The sequence below is a fragment of the Homalodisca vitripennis genome, chromosome 2, assembly GCF_021130785.1.
Source record: "Homalodisca vitripennis isolate AUS2020 chromosome 2, UT_GWSS_2.1, whole genome shotgun sequence".
In the NCBI taxonomy this organism is placed as follows: Eukaryota; Metazoa; Arthropoda; class Insecta; order Hemiptera; family Cicadellidae; genus Homalodisca; species Homalodisca vitripennis.
In genome coordinates, this window is record NC_060208.1 from 84557755 (window position 1) to 84575447 (window position 17693).

Genomic DNA, 17693 nt, shown 5'->3' on the forward strand with positions numbered 1-17693 from the left:
TCCATTCAAAAACAACTACTTTAAATAAACCCTAAGACATAGTTTGACTTCTCATTGTTAAGCTGATTTTTGTGTTTTTTATATTAGTCTATAATTAAGACCGATTTATAAATTCCTTTTGTATACAGAAACAAAATTTCTAATTTCCGTTTACTTAGTTATCTGAGTTGACGTTGTTCATTTAGTTTTGATTCTAGCATTTCATCGTTGTAATGCTAATGGTTCTAATAATATGAAATGCAATTACAATATTTAAGTAGAATGCTAAGCCAAAGCTAAACAAATTATAACAAATATTGTAGAATTGTAATCTTTAAATTTTTGTATGATATTTCGTTTTTTTCTACTATTACTAATTGTTTCATTAATACAATATTTGGATTTATTATATTTAGTATATTTTTATATAATAATGATATATTATATGCAAAATTTACTCCGTCTTTATATTAAAATATTATTAATTGATACTACTGTTTATATTTTATATTATGTGGGTTTTGTGTATGCTGCTTTTAACTATTTAATAGAGCACAGATTTTTAAAATGTATTAGGTTTTTCAGGTAAATACACTATAATTGAACAGCTACTCCAAATGTACTCATAAATAATACATCATTGCAAATTGTATCAAAAAAACCTTCTTTTGTAGTACAGCCTAGAGCTTGGTTTGCATTACAGTTTACATAAACATACATGTTTGCAAGTTTTTATAAATAATTTCATGTCCGTGCTTTTTGTGTCATCTTGTTAAGCTCTGTACATTTGTCAGTAAATGGTGACAACTTTGGTCAAAACACTTTTATAGACAACTTTGATTTTTCCAAAAGCATAATTAGATCAAAATTCCTTAGAAGTAAATAAACTCCTACAAGTCATAGCTTATCTAGATATTTACCAGCAACACACCAGTAGCAATTCTATTTTTATCTGTACCTGCTCCTATGGCCAATGCTAATACATGTGTTCAGGGTAAACATTTTCGCAACACCCACCTTTTTGATTGTAACGGATATGTTCCTTGAAAATCAACTCATATGTTTTTAACTAATACTGTCATATTACGTAAGGGAATAGGAAATAAATTAACCTCAGTAACAATTTCCGGAGTTATTCATGACTGAAATATATTTATCAAATTATCAAAACAGGATGAGTCCTTATAAATCGTTTATTTTACTGACTAATTAAATAAATTATAGGACAATATGTACACCTCTTGCTCGTTCAACAACTGTACCATTGTTCATCTACTAGTTATTCAATGAGGAAATAATTTAAATATTAAAGTAATTAATGCTTTCGATAGATTAAAATAAAAATTACCTTCTGTGTAATATTTGAATACCAAAGTGCCTTAAATTGGTTTGCAAAATAGTAGGAAATTCTCCATATTCTACGTTAGTGTTATTGGAATTTTTATGGAAAAATATAGCGTGTAAATAATATTAAAACTGAAGCTTTTCAAGCGCATTTTTTAGGTAAATAAAATTACAAGTATTTCAAGTTATAGTGTTGGAAACAAATATGAAAGGTAATAAAATGTAATGTTCATAATTAAAATCTTTATCTCTTATACCTCGGGAGTTTGCAAGCAAATTATGGGCATCATACTACAAAAATCTGTCTCCACGTATTATGATAAACATTACGTTAAATCATTGAAACATACCTTATCAATACTAATGCTTGTTATTTGATAATTATCACCACCGTATTGAGTTAAAATGCATTTCCCGGTATTATAAACTGGCTCCGGTATGCTCCAAGGAATACTAATTGATCCTTCGATTTTGCACTCTGATTGGGCACGTTTTGCACGTGGCGGTCTCCGCTAAACATTACTGTTTCCTGTCCATTCCAACCGTGTACTCCGTTACGACGTACGTGGACACCGTCACGTCCCGCCCGTGCGTCATACTCGGCTTGTCTCAATCTGTGCTCGGTCCCCAGTCGTCCAGGAGCAGGACGGTAGAAGTGTTTACGCCCGAGAACCTGCAGAGTCAGTCTTTATTAGTACGAGTACAAGGTATAGAACTTAATATAAATACCACACGAACCTTACAATGCTCACATTGACATTGATCAAGGTATCATTAATATCTTTTACCATATTTTTTAGCGCTGTTGTATATTTAATTAGGGTTATTTCTATAAAAATGATTATATATGTATATTTCTAGGATAAACTTTATCCATTCATGCAGTTTGAAAACTCATCCAATTGGTTTCAGTCTTCCAAAAAAAGCCTCCGACTTTAGAACTTGAACTTTGTTTTATTTATTTTCATCTAACTTTTTATTATTGAGGGAATGGATAGTTGTTTTATACAATGAGTCTTATGTTGTTTTTTACATTACGTTAAAGTATTAAATATTTTACTTTCATTGTTCGATAGATCGATCATTTGGTGGCAGGTGTTACTTGTCGGTATAGGAGCTGTCCACGGCTGTGTAACCATCGTGCACGTTTTATCATGATCACCCCGAAATCATCTTTTCATGCGAGCACAATGCATGCTCAATTAAGCAATTAACTGTGGTATTCTCCATGTTATTAGTGATAGTTAATATGTATCAATTTCTTAGTGAGGTCGAAATGTAAAACGTTTAAATATTATTATAGGAGATGTTCTTGTTCGCGTTAGTATGTAATATGACATACTCGTAAATAAATTAATTCACCACCATGTTACTCGTAATAAATTGTTATGTCAGTCACGTAAGTCTACATGATTTCAAATCCATTTCTCAAGAGATTCTATTAGCAAAAACTGGACTGACTACATTTGAAAACAACTTCTCGATACCGGAAGCTACATAAAACATTCCTAAAATAAGTAAAAAAAAACACACCGCTTTCATTTGGCAAGATCTAGCTTTCACTGGCAGCTATAAAATTCAGAATACATTTGTGATGCCTCCTTAAGTGTGTTAATCACTGGAAGGTATTTGTAGCAATTAGCTTTAATACATTTTCCAATCATTATAACTGCATTGTGTATGAGCTTTCATGAGCCTATTTCATGCAAGCCTAAATATAATATAAAGCCTATTTAAGTTACAATTTTTTGGAGCTAATAGTTCCCATAAAGCTTAACATTTGCATTATATGTTATATCGATAGGAGATATAAAACTTTATAATTTTTAATAAATGTGATTTAATGGTTTTACACTATCTAACGTATTCTTATGTCGCGTCTTTAGCTTGTGGGTGTGAAATAATTTTACACTAGTTTCAAAATATCTTTACACTAACTTTTGAATTTTTCGTTTGATTTCTTTTTATCATTTTTCACCATCAAACTGTATATAATTTAGAGGTTGTCACAAGCAATCATGCAACCTGCAGAAAAATTTAAAATTACTATCTCCTTTTAAAACCAAAAATATTTGAAAATCTTCAAATTTTTGTAGTTTGTAAGAATGGTTGAAAATAAAAAATGAATTGTTTATAGAACAAATGCATATTGGTTTTTCAGAAGTGATCAAAGATAACTGACCAATAAGATTTAATTAAGTACAAGTTCATGCGAAATGTCAAAACCTCACAAAATATATATGTTTAAGCTTAACAAGCAAGGAAAGGTCATAATTCTTCGTCCTAATAATTAAGACTTTTAGGAGGTTTCGAATAAAATACACCATGAAGTTTTACACCTTCATTTAACAATTTTTAAATTGAACTTGTGGCGATCGAGTTTCATCTTTATACGTTTCCATTACACTTCATAATATTTGTTTATTCATGGAAGAAATTTTTGTTCGATTCAACATAAAAATAATACTCGTATTTTACCGATAATCAGATTGGAATTTACGTGCAGTTAAAAACTTTTCTTTGGTTGCTATTATTATACATTATATGTATTGTTATTCAGAATGCTACAATAAATACACATTATTCTGTAATTATGTTTTATTTTATTTCTATGTTTACAGCTAATATGACAAATAGTGATTATAACTCTTGTAATATTGAAAGATGCACAATTTTACTAATGAAAATTGCGCTTATTTCCAACTGCCGCAACTCTCTATATCACGTTACAAACATTCTAGATTTGTGAGTGTTTAAATTCAAGGCTTGTCATTGTTTTCTGATTTTCGACCTTAGCGCGTTTCCTGTGCAGCACTAACAATGGCCGGGCAATAATTGGCTCGCTCCCAACTATGTGTCCATGTCAATTTTCATCACTTAGACCTAATTAAACCATTTTGTACGCAGTCAATTAAACATTTGTCGGCTCTTACTGAGCTGTAAATCTACAAGTGGGTACTAGTTAATTAGTGGTATCATATTTTAATACCCTGGTAGTATAAATAACAGTCTAGACGTTTCTTTAATTGATTGCAGCTGAAATATCGTTTCTACTTTGTCAATTTCCATAAAGAATCATTAATAATCATCATGCCTGTTATGTATGCAAAATAAAAATAAATATAGTATAAATTGTGAATTTGCGTTTGAATAGATCCTTTGAAAGCAAACTCTAATCCATTTCATAAACAAATCGAGCTGGCATTAGTAATTTTTTATTCAGCATTGTTTAGGGAAGAAGTTTTTGTCTCACAAGTCTGTTTTGTGTTAAAAATTTCTCATTATATGTTTATGTGTTATAGTCACAAAGACCCAAACTATGTAATTTGATAATGGGAAGCGTTGTTTAAATATCAATCTCAATATCGCAAAATACACTAATAAAACCAATGATTTTTACGTATTATAGTTTAATTATTTTTGTATCTATATGAGGATCATTTTCAAGTAATAAGCCTCCATTGTCAGATATGGTAATTGCCTTCAATTTAACAATTTTGAATAGAAAACGTTGAATTGTTTAACAATAGCTTCCAGTTGTGTATGTATTTCAAAAATTGCAATCGCGTATTTTAAATCGTTTTTGAGTTAACTATGTAAAATTGTATAAAAATGCAATGCTTTCAGTTCATTTCAATTAGGTAAATATAAAACCATAAGTAAAGTTGCCCAAATTTCATTGACAGTAAACGCAATAAAAAGTACAACTGTCAGGTGTTTCATAAATCTATAAAATATGGTGGTGTTTCTAATAATGTTGTGTTACCGTACCGCTAAATACAAAATATTGTTTTTATCAATATCCTCATCCTTTATCAATGTCTTTCCGAATAGATCGTATATGGACTTGAAAGTTTGTGGTATTCTTATCAAATATTAAAGTCCTTGCTGGCATTAGTTGTTTGATTTTGTTTTTTTTTTTTTTTTTTAAATCAAATAAAATATTAATAACTAGCAAAAATATATATAAAATATCCCTTCCAGCCCAGTCGGAATGGATCAGTTTCACATGAGGCTGTCAACTTGAAGGTGCATTATTAGTTTATTAATTTAGCCCTGTGAGAAAAAAATGATGAATGAGACAATTTATTGTAGCTAAGGACGGAGCATATTAATCCGCAAAGGTTCGTTGTTAACTAGCTCATACCCAATAAAAATATTACTGACATTCTTTATAAAAATTAAAATTACTTGACCCCTGACATATTTTACTTCCAGCAGATTTACCCCTCTGGTAAAGGATTATACTCCCAATTAAGTTAATCATCCGGTAAACTCACCTTTAATGAACCGGCTAATTCCTCAACACTGTTCTAATCAATCTTTAGTTATAATTTTTGGCTTATCTATTTAATTTATATACTATTTCAGTCTATATTTCTATTTTTTAAATTTTTTACTGTTAAATACACATGTATTAAATCATATCATGAGTAGCTAGTGATATGATGAATGATGTGTAGTACTGTATATTGATTACACGACCTTGCATTTGAACTTTGTTGAGAACATTCCATTGAGGGATAAATTGAATGAAACATATTCCTGTTACGCTAATTTGTAGGTTTAATTATAATTGAGGGTATAATAAGGACTGTCTGAAGGTGAAAAAGGAATAAAATTGTTGTAACATCATTTTTAGGAATTTCTAAACTAATTTGTTTAGATTAGAGCCTCATAACATCTACCTTTTGCTACTTTAAAAGTAATTTTGTTTAATATAAATATATTTAACCCATCGACATTTTGAAGAACGGAAGACGTATGTTACAGTAGAAGTATTAGTATCTACTGTACGCCCGTGTTAAAAATTGTTAGATGTTAAAAATTTTAATTAAATCATGTTTACAGAAGGCAAATAGTAAAATAACACTTTAACTAGGTATTAATAATTATTTTATTGTTATTTTCCCCCTTAAGTTATAGCACAGTTGTATTCAAGTTTATTCTTTTCAGTTTTAATTAAGATCACAGACTGAATTAAAATACAACAATCGATATGATCTAAGTAGAATACACCTCACTTATTGGCTGACAGCTTTGACTTGTCTATCTGCTCATGACTCATCGCCTATCATTCGAAACATACAGAAGAGAAATATAACGTAAACAAAGCGTATCCCTCTGAGTCCCAGACAAAGATCCTGTAGATGTAAAAATTGCATTTTACAGCCTATTTATAGCTAACACGGCAGACATTACATAAATTGCTGCTAATTCACTTACACACTCACCTGACAGGTTATGTGCAGTCCCACGCAACGCTACGCAACAATATAGCGCATGCGCGACCTCTGACAGTCCACCCGCTTTCACATCATTATCAGCTGTTACGGGCCCATCAGCTGATTGTACATCAGCTGATAACATCTGCAGCTGTGCAGCCAACCGAGGCCCCGGGCAACGTTGGACCGTAATTCCCAGACTGGATGTATCTCGATGAAACTGCCCTAATTTCTTCCACCAAATGCCGAATTACCGTTATCTTGAATGGCAATTCCGTGACGAAAGTTTGTTTTGTTACCGGTGTAGGGGATAAACAGTACTATTCAGTGAACATTCAAGGAATATTGTCCTTCATTGAGCTATTCCGTCGCTCCTAATGGTTCTCTACAGAAAACTCGAATACTCAGCTGATCTGAAAGGACGACATTACTCTAAACTTATTCCAAAATCTAGTTCTTCAGAATGAACGTATTTGGAAGATCTAGTGCATTTACTTCCATAATCAAATGTAGTTTATATGATGTGGACATTAGCAGAGAATAATGACACGTCTTGGTGGCTTCTTTCAGAGTTAATCTATGTCTCTATGTCTATGTTTTAACACACAATACAAAAAAATGACATAATATATAATGTAGTGTGGTTTTCGAGTTTAAATCTGCAAATGAAATTTTAGTAATACCTGGTTTATTTGGTGACCTGAAGTGGTTTTGTGACCTTTATTTTAGGTAGGCCAAGGGAGACTTATTGACTTAGAGCAGGTCTTAGTCACGGAGAACTGGGTGTAGACAAGAAAATATGTCCCAGTTTTCTAATAAGAAATACATCTTTAGAAGAGGGTTTCAACATTGTTGCTATAAAATAGTCCTCAAAATTCATATCTATCTTTGACATTTCTTAAATATTTTTCAAGAATTATAGACTGTTAAGAACAGAATTCGTGATATTTTCATCAAAAACTTTTCACATTGACTACGGTTTTAAATTATCTTACAAATTACCTCAAGACAACGTTCTAGAGAAATTTAACCTTCTTAATTATTTAGGTGATTACACTACAATATTAAATAGTACAAATGTTTAAACCATAAGAATCCTTTTATTCTACTTACTCATATTTCACCTCATGAAAGATAATTGCCTCGTAGAGTAAGGACTCCCATAAATACTATAATTCACCAGCCTGGGACGAATTCTCGGACCATAAAACCTGCTGGCGCCTTTCTCTCACGCTTTCAGATATATTTCGTGTTCCACCTTTGACTGCTCTCACCTCCGTTTCAACTGTAAGCGTTTGCACCTACATGAGTAAATACTCAAACAGGATCAAAGTTATTATGCTGGGTTAATAACAAGTCTGGAGACCCCCTGTTAATAATGAAACGGCTCACACAAAAAACTAAACTGCACACCTTTTTGTCATGTTATGAAGTACTTTTTGGGCATAATTACGTCTTTGTTCCCTACCGTTCATTTTGAAGGTCCCGATAAAATAAAACTAACAACGCAATCTAGAGTTCTCTATCTTAACCCAGTACAAAATGGCGTTCATTTGAAATATTTAGAAGCCAGATTTAACTACTTACAATTAGTAACCATTAGGAGCAGTTAAAAATTAAAAATGTTAAGCACCGCACTGTGACCTCATTTTTAGGGGGAGCAGAGATTTCTTTGTAACCTTTATTTTTAATGCTACCAATGAAGAATAAGATATCTAATAACAATTTCCTCACTTTGTTATGAAAGCAGGTAGGATGTCATTACATACCAGCATAACGTTTCACAAGAAATGTTCAAATTGCTTCCCCCAGCGATTTAACAACGCGCCAGTTTTAGAGAGTATCATGCTAATCCAAAAAAGAAATTTCTATCCTTCTATTGAGTTAAAAACGTGAAATTTTGGAATGTGAACCTTGTGTTAATAATTGACTCGAAATGTTAAACTTTCGCCATTCTTTTATTATAAGGGTATGAAAAATGGATTGCAATGTAGCACTTCTGGGAAATAAATAAAAAAAGAAGGTACAGTTATTGAATGTACCCCATATATTTACATTAGGTACTACATTTTCCAAATAAGTAAACTTTACAAACGGGCGTTCATTTATTGTTAGGATAAGGTGGTTTTGGTGCGTGATTCATATAAAAAAAATAGTTTATATATATATATATATATATATATATATATATATATATATATTAGGCTTGGGGCCTTAAGCTTACTATGTAAAGTGGTGTGATTTTCTTCAAATTTTTCTTTTACTCAACTTCACTCCGTTTTGGTCAAATAAGTTACGATATGTTGTGATGTATTTAATGATATAAATTCCTTAAAGATGTTGCCAATAAGCCTCAAACCGGAATTATGGCGTACGCCTTGCTGAGAAACCCAGTTTGTCCATTCATGAGCAGACGGAGCAAATATCTGAAAGTGAAAGCTGTTGACTCGGCGGATAGATTGACGGGCGGACAGTCGCAGTCAGCTGATCTGGGAAGGAGGTCGACCTTGACCTGACTCACAGCACGAGACTGCCGCTTCTCACATGATAACCAAAATCGGATTCAAGTGTTAGGTTATGTTCGGAGCTGACATCCTTGAGACACATATTTATTCATGTGATAAAGGCTAACGTATTGTAAAAACAAGGCAAGTTTCTGTTTTCTAGTCTTGATTTTCAATAACGACCTGTGTGCCTTCAACCAGTGCTTTTTACAAGATTTTTATGTATCTAGGGCCCAAAACGATCTCGTATTTTGAATGCTGAGGAGGGGTTTTCCAGTTTTTATTATCTATTAAAGATAAAGGATGTTTGGAAAGCTTAGAACAAAACTTTATAAAATACGCTATAGAGGGGGTTTATTCTCGAGATCTTTCTCTAGTAATAAACATCATTTCGTCATCATCCTCATTAATCAATATATCTCACTATATGACGTTGCGAGGAACAGCGTGAACTAACTAGGATACTTACTTTCCTTGTTCGTCTGTAAGTAATTGCCCTCTTTGTGATCATCTCTCAATTGGAATCCACCAGTAATACGATAAAAAATTAAATGAATGAAAACCAAGCAGTCTGTAAATTAAATTATGGTATAACTTTTTTCTACAGATTTCTTTGGTGTCCGTATTAACATCGTTATAATCGAAATAAAGCGAATTCTGATAAAATAACTAAATGTATGCCGACAAATCTCAATCATGACTCGAACTTTACTTCACATATTGCGATTCCATGCAGGAGCATGTCAAGATTACTGTTGGTGATCAGGGGAATATGTTCGGAATTTCCCCCCGTTTTTAGGGTTGGGTGATTGCAAATAACAGAAATTTACCATCCATATAGTAGTTTTTTTTTAACTTAAATAACTAATTGCTTTTGCCTTTGTGTATATTTATTTCTCTATTGTAGTTACGATTATCAATTCAGAACTTATGTAATGGAAGACTGAATTTTATCTAATAATTATACATTAAACATTTTTAGAAACCGTAGTTAAAAGTTATCGTTTGATAGTGTTTCATAGTCAGAGAGTCTAGGCCTAGATATTTGTTACAAAAAGCTTATCGTTTTGCTCCTTAAGGGAAGGTTTCTCAAAAATTATGTAGTTTATTCGTGACCCACACTACAATGCCATACAGAGTTGAGAGTTTTTAATTTTTAAAGAGAGTCTACGATCTTGAGATAGATACTTGGTCCAGAAAAGGAAATATTGTAGCTACATAAATATTAGGGTAGTTAAGCGATTCAACTGGAATTACGTTTTCTTAATTTAAGAAAATAATTGCTAATTTTTATTTAATTTATAGTAATTTAATTCAAGGAACTTTATTTTAGTTGTTTAAAATTGTGGTCCAGTAAAAATAAATTGGAACTCCGAGTGAAGTCTGAGGTAATGCGTGTCCAATTATCACGGTCTTGTTTTCCCAAAACATGTACTGTACTGCCATGGCTTTCTATTGTAAAAAACGTTCACGGGCTTGAACAATTAGGTAGATCTACCGGCCATGACGGATATCCGCCAAAATCTTGTTGGTTGTTTTCTAATGATGGTTTGGAAAGATTTTTCGATGAAACCCCTAATGAAAGAACCAATACGTGAACAAGTTACAATTATTTCTTTCAGTTATTAATTTATTAACATTACACGTTGATGATAAACATAATCTGCTATTTTAATATCTTCTCCCAATGTGCTACTTTTTGTAATGTTGACTAAGTATGGACATATTTCGTGACAACTGGTTCCATTTCAAATACATTTAGCAATCTTTAAGCCTTAATGCAGTATTATAAATTATTTATAATTTGACTCCTGCTTAACACCACCTGTAATGTAAAATGTTATTAAATAAATGTTTTTCCATCTTTGATTTTGAATGATTATTAGTTATTAACACCTAATGCTTACTTAAAGATCCAATAACAAATATGTTCCTTCAATTATTTAATAACAAAAAGAACGCGGTATCAGGAAATTAATTAGGAAAAATTATTAATTAAATAATTAATTAATTAAATGAAAAACTACGACTTTAACTATCAAAACGTTATATAATTCAGTACAAACTTATACCAATGTAACTCCATATAAGTCTAACTGACTGGGATATTTTGGAAAAAGTAACAACGACGCATCACATGATTTGCATTATCTATCGTAATTATTCAATTTGTTGTTTTATTCACAAATCACAGGCGTTAAGCACAAGCTCTTCATTACTGTCAAACCTCCACCCATTGCTCCAGCCCACCAATCCCTCCAATCTCTCCAATTCCATACAATATAATATACATGGAACCATTAGGAACAAGTCTAGTACCAGTAGTCCCAGTAAATATCTCCCGAAGGTTGGTCGCAAGTGAAACTTTTTATGTCCACTCTCTTTTGCTATACATCATTATTAAAATGGAACAAAAATTAAACTTTGGCGCAAATTAGAGGTTCTTATATTTATTCATTTTCCATAAATTCGTGATCAAAATGGCAATAAATATTACCCTCAGTAACCTTAATAGGAAATATGTTTAGCTCTCTACAAGTAAATTAGTATATATTTATTCCAAAGTAAGGAACAAGTATTAAGCACTAAATACAATGGTCATTTCAACCGTCTGTCTGGTTGGCACTTCTGCACACTTCTTATAACAACAATTAATACAAAAAATGTAATTACAAAAAACTATAGTCATTTTAACTTTGTCGATTCAACTAAGCCTCAAAATGTTACTTGCAATCATAAAAAGAAAAGGAAAATGTAATATTTCGTAAGTCTAATAGATATATACATATGCATACATACCTGTACATTTAAACACACATTCACGCAACAACACACGCACACGCACGCACGCACACGCACGCACACGCACGCACGTTAAAGAATATATTATCGTCGCAAGAATAGAACAAATTCCCATAAAGAGAAAGACCGTTTTATATTCATTCCGATTACGTAAAGAACAAACGTGATTTTTATCAGGAAACCAAGGTTTGTAATTCAAATCAACCAGACCTGCACATGCCTTAATTGCCAAGACATAATATTCACCTAATAACAATCATTCAGGAATGTCTTATCTCCAAGGTCAAGTTTGATTGTTAAATAATGTGGATGATAGACAGACAGACATACCTGTACACGTACGGTCTGTACGTTCCACTCGCCAGCCTGTTCGCGTCGCCTCAGTCACTCCTGTCAACTGGCCCACCAACTCAACGCCGGCCGTTATCAACATTAAAATTTACCTCGATTCCACACCTAATTCTTAAGCTCTTCCACTCCCTAAACCAGAATATTTTTGAAGTGAAAACTTCTTTAGGCGCGTTGAGCGTTTTGGTAGAGGGTAAAAATCCTCGTTTCGCGTCACCGACATGCTAATGATACTAACCTGCATGAAAAAGTCAGTCTCGCTGTGTTTTTTAACCGTAGACTTGGCCGCGGACTACTAACCTGAATGAAAAAGTCAGTCTCACTGTGTTAAAACTGTCCCGGCGGAGTATGAAAACAGACTGCGAAAATCAGTGACCTTTACGGCTTCCTCTCGCGATTTAAAAGTGAAGCCAATGTCGTACAATTCTGTAAGATGCGTCAAATTAAAGCTCTTAATATTGGCAATCTATTGGTTTACATTTTTAAATATTAAAAAAAAATTCGAAATAATTTTGATTATTGTTTACATTTTACATAGCGTTTACAATGACAAGAAAAAAGTAGTAAGCGAGAATTTTTTTTATTTTTTGGTCAGACAAAAATTTGTCAGCGAGAAAGTTGTGTGAAAATAGATGAATATTTTTTTTGTAATTAATCATTTTTTTTATTGGAAGTTTAGTTTAGCCTGTAGTAGCGTATGAAGTGATGAGTGAACGTTTCTGCCGGAACTGTAGTTGGCGCATTGGCTCACTGATACCGTATTAACTCAATAAATTAGTTTATTGTGCAATAAAAATACCTTTACGAAAGAACCAAGTTAATTTAACTAATTTATTAGTTTTAAAAATATTGTGGGTTTAATTGTTATTGTAATTATATACTTTATCCGTAGCAATAACTGTATTATTTACAACGGTGTTCAACTCACTGTTGTTCACTCGGTGTTTACTCACTTGTATTCTATGTTTAACTAACTATTAATATTGAGCAATTACAACATATTTTTATACAGATAAATGAATAATGAAAACAACGAATATATTTTTAAACATTTTTAATATTTGTACGAATATTTGTATTTAAAATTTAGCATTATTCATTTTAATTATGTTTTTAATATTTAACCTCTTCATCATGAAATGAGTATTATTACGGTATAAGATTTATCTTACTAGCGTGGTAAAATAGATTTCTAGTTATTTGATAATATTTTTTCGTGGATTTTAAAATTGGAAAATTAAAAACGCGTCACATTCACAATTACAGATGTACTGCTACTATAACGTATTGTTAATTACTCTCAACTTAATAGTTCCGTTTTCACTTCTATCGGCAGTCCCACGACTGCTACTGTTTTTTTAAATAGAATCTCTTTTGCTAATATAACAGGTAAACGACGGCGTCATTGAAGGATAAATTTGTATGTAGTATAATATGTGTGATAAAATGACATTTGGATAAATTAAAATTATGTTATATAATCTTTTTAGCGATTAGGGTACAATTAAAGTATGACTGTCCTCAGAATTGAGATAGAAGTGTAATATAAGAATATTGTGTAAATACTCAAAAACACATAAAAAGTGTCTTTATGCCCTTTTTTGTTAAATATTTTTTATAGGTATTCTATATTTGATAGTTACCAATTATTACATAAAAATTCTCCATTGATGATTATTTTTTACATTCAAATCAACATTCTCAACATTGTTTTCAAAAAAACCTTTGTCATAACGGTTTTCTGTTCCCTTTGCATTGTATGCATTACAAAAGATTGTTGATTTGTAAATTGTTTAGTTGATCTATTCGGAAAACAATCCCTTACAATTTCATATATCTTTTTAAGTATAGCATAATAAGTTCTTCTGTTGCCATTTTTGTGACACACATTTCCTTAGCTATAGTTAACAGATTAGTAGGGATGGAATTTTTGCTCGTCTTCGTACTGCAGTTATTTTGTTCATAACTCTATCCCTTAACAGTGTTTTTAAAGGAATACTTTTGAATCTATTAGGCATATTCATGATCGGTGAATACATAACTTTCTGGAAAAGCAAAAAGGTTTCTGTGAAATATACCTTAGCCTTGTTGAGATAAGTTCATTGCCCAGTCGTAAAGAAGAAATGTGAAGGCCAACAAGTTAAGCAATAATATTATAGATTTATGCAATAAGACAACCTTAATTATCCTGTGTGACCTTGAGTTCTAACGCAGCACGTGTGACAAATGTCCACTTCCTGTAATCTATTTTCACCCAGCCTCAAAGACAGCGACCACTCCAGTATTTTGGTTCCCACATGTGAACTCTCTGATTAGTCTATTTTTAACTTTATTTGCTGCTTCAGTTGGTACCACTGGCACTAAAATCTCAATAGAATCGAAAGTTACCAGTCAGTGTTCCCAAAACAAACACATCTCTCTGACGTCATCAGCAGAAACCATATGGAACAGAATTCATTTGGACTGCTTCCAGACAGTTTTGAACTCCGTAAATACTGCATGAATACCACCAATTCTTATTCCAAATTTGAAACTTTTCTTTAATTCATATGTGACTCACTCCCGCTGTCAATTCATATCGTGACAAATTAACAATGTTTTACTGTACACAGGCTAGGAATACATTAACAAAGTAAAATTTTAACTTATTGTTATTTAGATCTCTCTAACTACAGTAGATGATTATATGAACAAGAAAAGCGACTTTAAAGAAGTAGGCTATATTGTGTCATACTATGTATAATGTAACACACATTTGACATGTTTTATCGCTTTCCATATTTAAGCTGAATAGAACACATTGTAAGCCATAGCCAATTAGTAAAATAATATTTTTAATACAAGCTTTTATATTGCACGAATAAAACACAATTTTTCTGTCTATTATAATCCAAAATCCATTAATATTAGTTTTGTTGTTCTTAACTTTAATTTTTGCACACTGCATTTTTAAAGCGTTTGTTTTCAACATTTATTTGAATCATTTTTATATCAAAATAGTATCAACAATCAGATTACTATTTGTACAGATTTTTAGATGTTCTAAATTACATTTGTATAAAGTAGGTATATCACTGGTTTCAAAATACAACTTTGTGCAATTCCCAAAGCGTCGAGTAAAGATACGTTCCTGAGAAACAGCAATAGACGTGATAAACATTAAAAATTAAAGTTACGTATTTAAAAATTCAATCCCCACGTATTTATTTGAAAAAGTGATCTAAGAAATTTCTATAGGCGAGTAATATGAACTTATTCCGTACAACAAATACGGAATAAGTTATGCCGTATTTTGTTGTATTATTTCTAACGGTGTTTATCGAATTTAGCAAAACGCCAATTTAGCTTTCACTAAATATTCTAGAAACTATACATCGACTATCAAACGTCTATCCAATTCGGTTAGACTGAATAATTTCAAGAAATATGTATGTCCGTTATTTAGAACATAATACGGAAAACATTTTCACAAATACATTTTTCTCTAAATTTTGTTGATACTAAAATATTAATCGTACATCTGTTTCTGACTTTGCTGTATATGCACTATTTATATTCAAGTATGTATCCTATTTTCAACATTACATCCAGTAGTCACTTGAAATGGGTCAATGTGTTTGGTACGTAGTTGGATCTGCCTACATTTTTTGCAACTCATGTTCACATGTTTATTTTAGGGCATTAAGTAAGCCAATTCTAACTGTTTATTATATGACAAACATTATGAGAAATAAGTATTTCGTATTTTTCCATTTAAATTTACAAGCATGAGTAGTTTACAAACTGGTTGTAGCTCTTTTCAACAAATATTTCGGTGAAAAATATGAATGTGCCAAATAATTAAATTATTGATTTCGTAACCGAGCGCGCCACAGCGCATTGCGATGTTTGCACACATCTGGGATCTTTGAAACGTCTCTAATTTTGCTGATGGAATTTACAAGCATGATGTGATTGGATAATAGTAACCACGGGATTATCAACTGATTGTGGAAGTATTGCCACAATATGCAATCAGCTGATCCCGTATCAGCTGATGGCTCAATACACATAACCTAACACTGCGGTTGAGCTTCCCTGTCACGTAATAGACCTAACAACAGGGCCCGTGTTGAGATCTAAACCATTTTTGTGCCATGCAATAAAGAATCATTGAATTGCAAAACTGGAATTAATACGTTACTAATTTGTTAATACGTTAAAAGATTCGTGTTTCAGAAGCCAAGTGGCAAAATTCTCAACTCTGGGCAATAAAAATTACAAATTTGAAAGCTGTGTTTTTAACAACGGTCTTCATTAAACACATATTAAGGACGAAAACTCTTTTAAAATTATTTCTTACGTGACCCTTTCCAGTCCCAATTATTATAACAAAAGCTACTAACATAATAGCTTCCAAGATAACGGATTCAATGCAGCAGCTAAAAACGAGCCAAACTGAAAGCAATGTTGATTTTATGGACACAATAATACTGTAACTTCACGGGTGATTCTACATCACTAATAAGAGTTTTCATACATTCATTACCACAAACGCGCTGTAAGGTTTTCAGAACATCTTAGATTATCAAGTACCGGTAGTACATTGGAAAGTCATCTAAAATTTTATATTAACTGTAACGAATGTTTTACAGACAATGAAATGTTTCTCCTTTTGAAATCGAGAGAAAACGAATTAAACCTTTCGTTTATCTTTGGCTACCTTTGTCTTGTCCATAGTTAAGAGGTGTACGGAAAGCTAGTGACTATTTTGGTCGTGTGAATCAAAATCACCAATATCACTATGATCTGTGCCCGTGGGACACAATGTGCACACATTGCTATATCACGTGCCGACCTGTATCTTGACACCATACCGTAGATGAGGCTCTAGAAAATTCCAAGTTACCCAAGGGACGGTCTGGAAAATCCAACATACTCGTACAATAAATGTAAACCTCAGATCCTCTTTCTCCATAAATTCATAAAAATAAAAAAAATATGACATAATCTAACCTCCATCCTTTTGTCCACAGAGAACAGTGCTGTGCGAGACATGCGGACGGAGCCCGTGACTGCGGAGGAGGAGTACGAGAGGAACCCTGGACTGAAGAAGGAGGATATTGCAGAGCTCCGGAGTTGGATGAAGTCACAGCCTCATCTCCCTATAGTGAATGGTAAAGTGATATACGTTTAAGATAAATTAATACAGCATCATATTATTCTAAAGACAATAGTATCAAACGTAGCATCAATCGATACCAATACCAGTGTACCAACAACCATTAGTGGCAATAAGACGCAATAAAGCTTTTAAATGTTTCATGTTACATCGTTTTACTAAGTTTACATAATAGTTTTAACATATACTCCTTATGTTAAATCTATTATGTAAATTGCAGATTAAACATAAATTTCATCATAAGTAGTTTTAAGTGTTTAAAATAAATAGGAAATAGTCTTAGCACTAAATTATAGACAATTTCAATACTTTTTTTCCATTTCTTGAATG

General features: G+C 32.0%; 2 protein-coding genes across 3 annotated transcripts in view; one reads left to right on the plus strand and one right to left on the minus strand.

Annotated features, from left to right (window-relative positions):
* LOC124354285 (alpha-tocopherol transfer protein-like) overlaps positions 1 to 17693 on the plus strand; it is a 61326-nt gene that overhangs the window by 32200 nt on the left and 11433 nt on the right. For both annotated transcript variants that reach the window (XM_046804624.1, XM_046804625.1), the window contains exon 2: positions 17218 to 17358. In XM_046804624.1, coding sequence (XP_046660580.1) covers positions 17218 to 17358 — 141 coding nt within the window. The remainder of the gene's footprint in view (positions 1 to 17217; positions 17359 to 17693) is intronic.
* Positions 1558 to 17324, minus strand: LOC124354286. The gene is made up of 2 exons (XM_046804626.1): positions 17198 to 17324; positions 1558 to 1996 (listed from the first exon to the last, which is right to left on the minus strand). Exons 1-2 carry the CDS (start codon positions 17237 to 17239, stop codon positions 1724 to 1726), a joined length of 315 nt encoding a protein of 104 aa, XP_046660582.1. The 5' UTR covers positions 17240 to 17324; the 3' UTR covers positions 1558 to 1723.

What these genes read in the sequence shown, in the direction of transcription:
- LOC124354286 (XM_046804626.1), bottom strand. Translation starts at nt 17,239, where the DNA reads ATGTCTCGCACAGCACTGTTCTCTGTGGACAAAAGGATGGAG. An exon ending in CTGTGGACAAAAGGATGGAG is followed by an intron (nt 1,997 to 17,197) that starts GTTAGATTATGT and finishes CTGACTCTGCAG; the next exon opens with GTTCTCGGGCGTAAACACTT.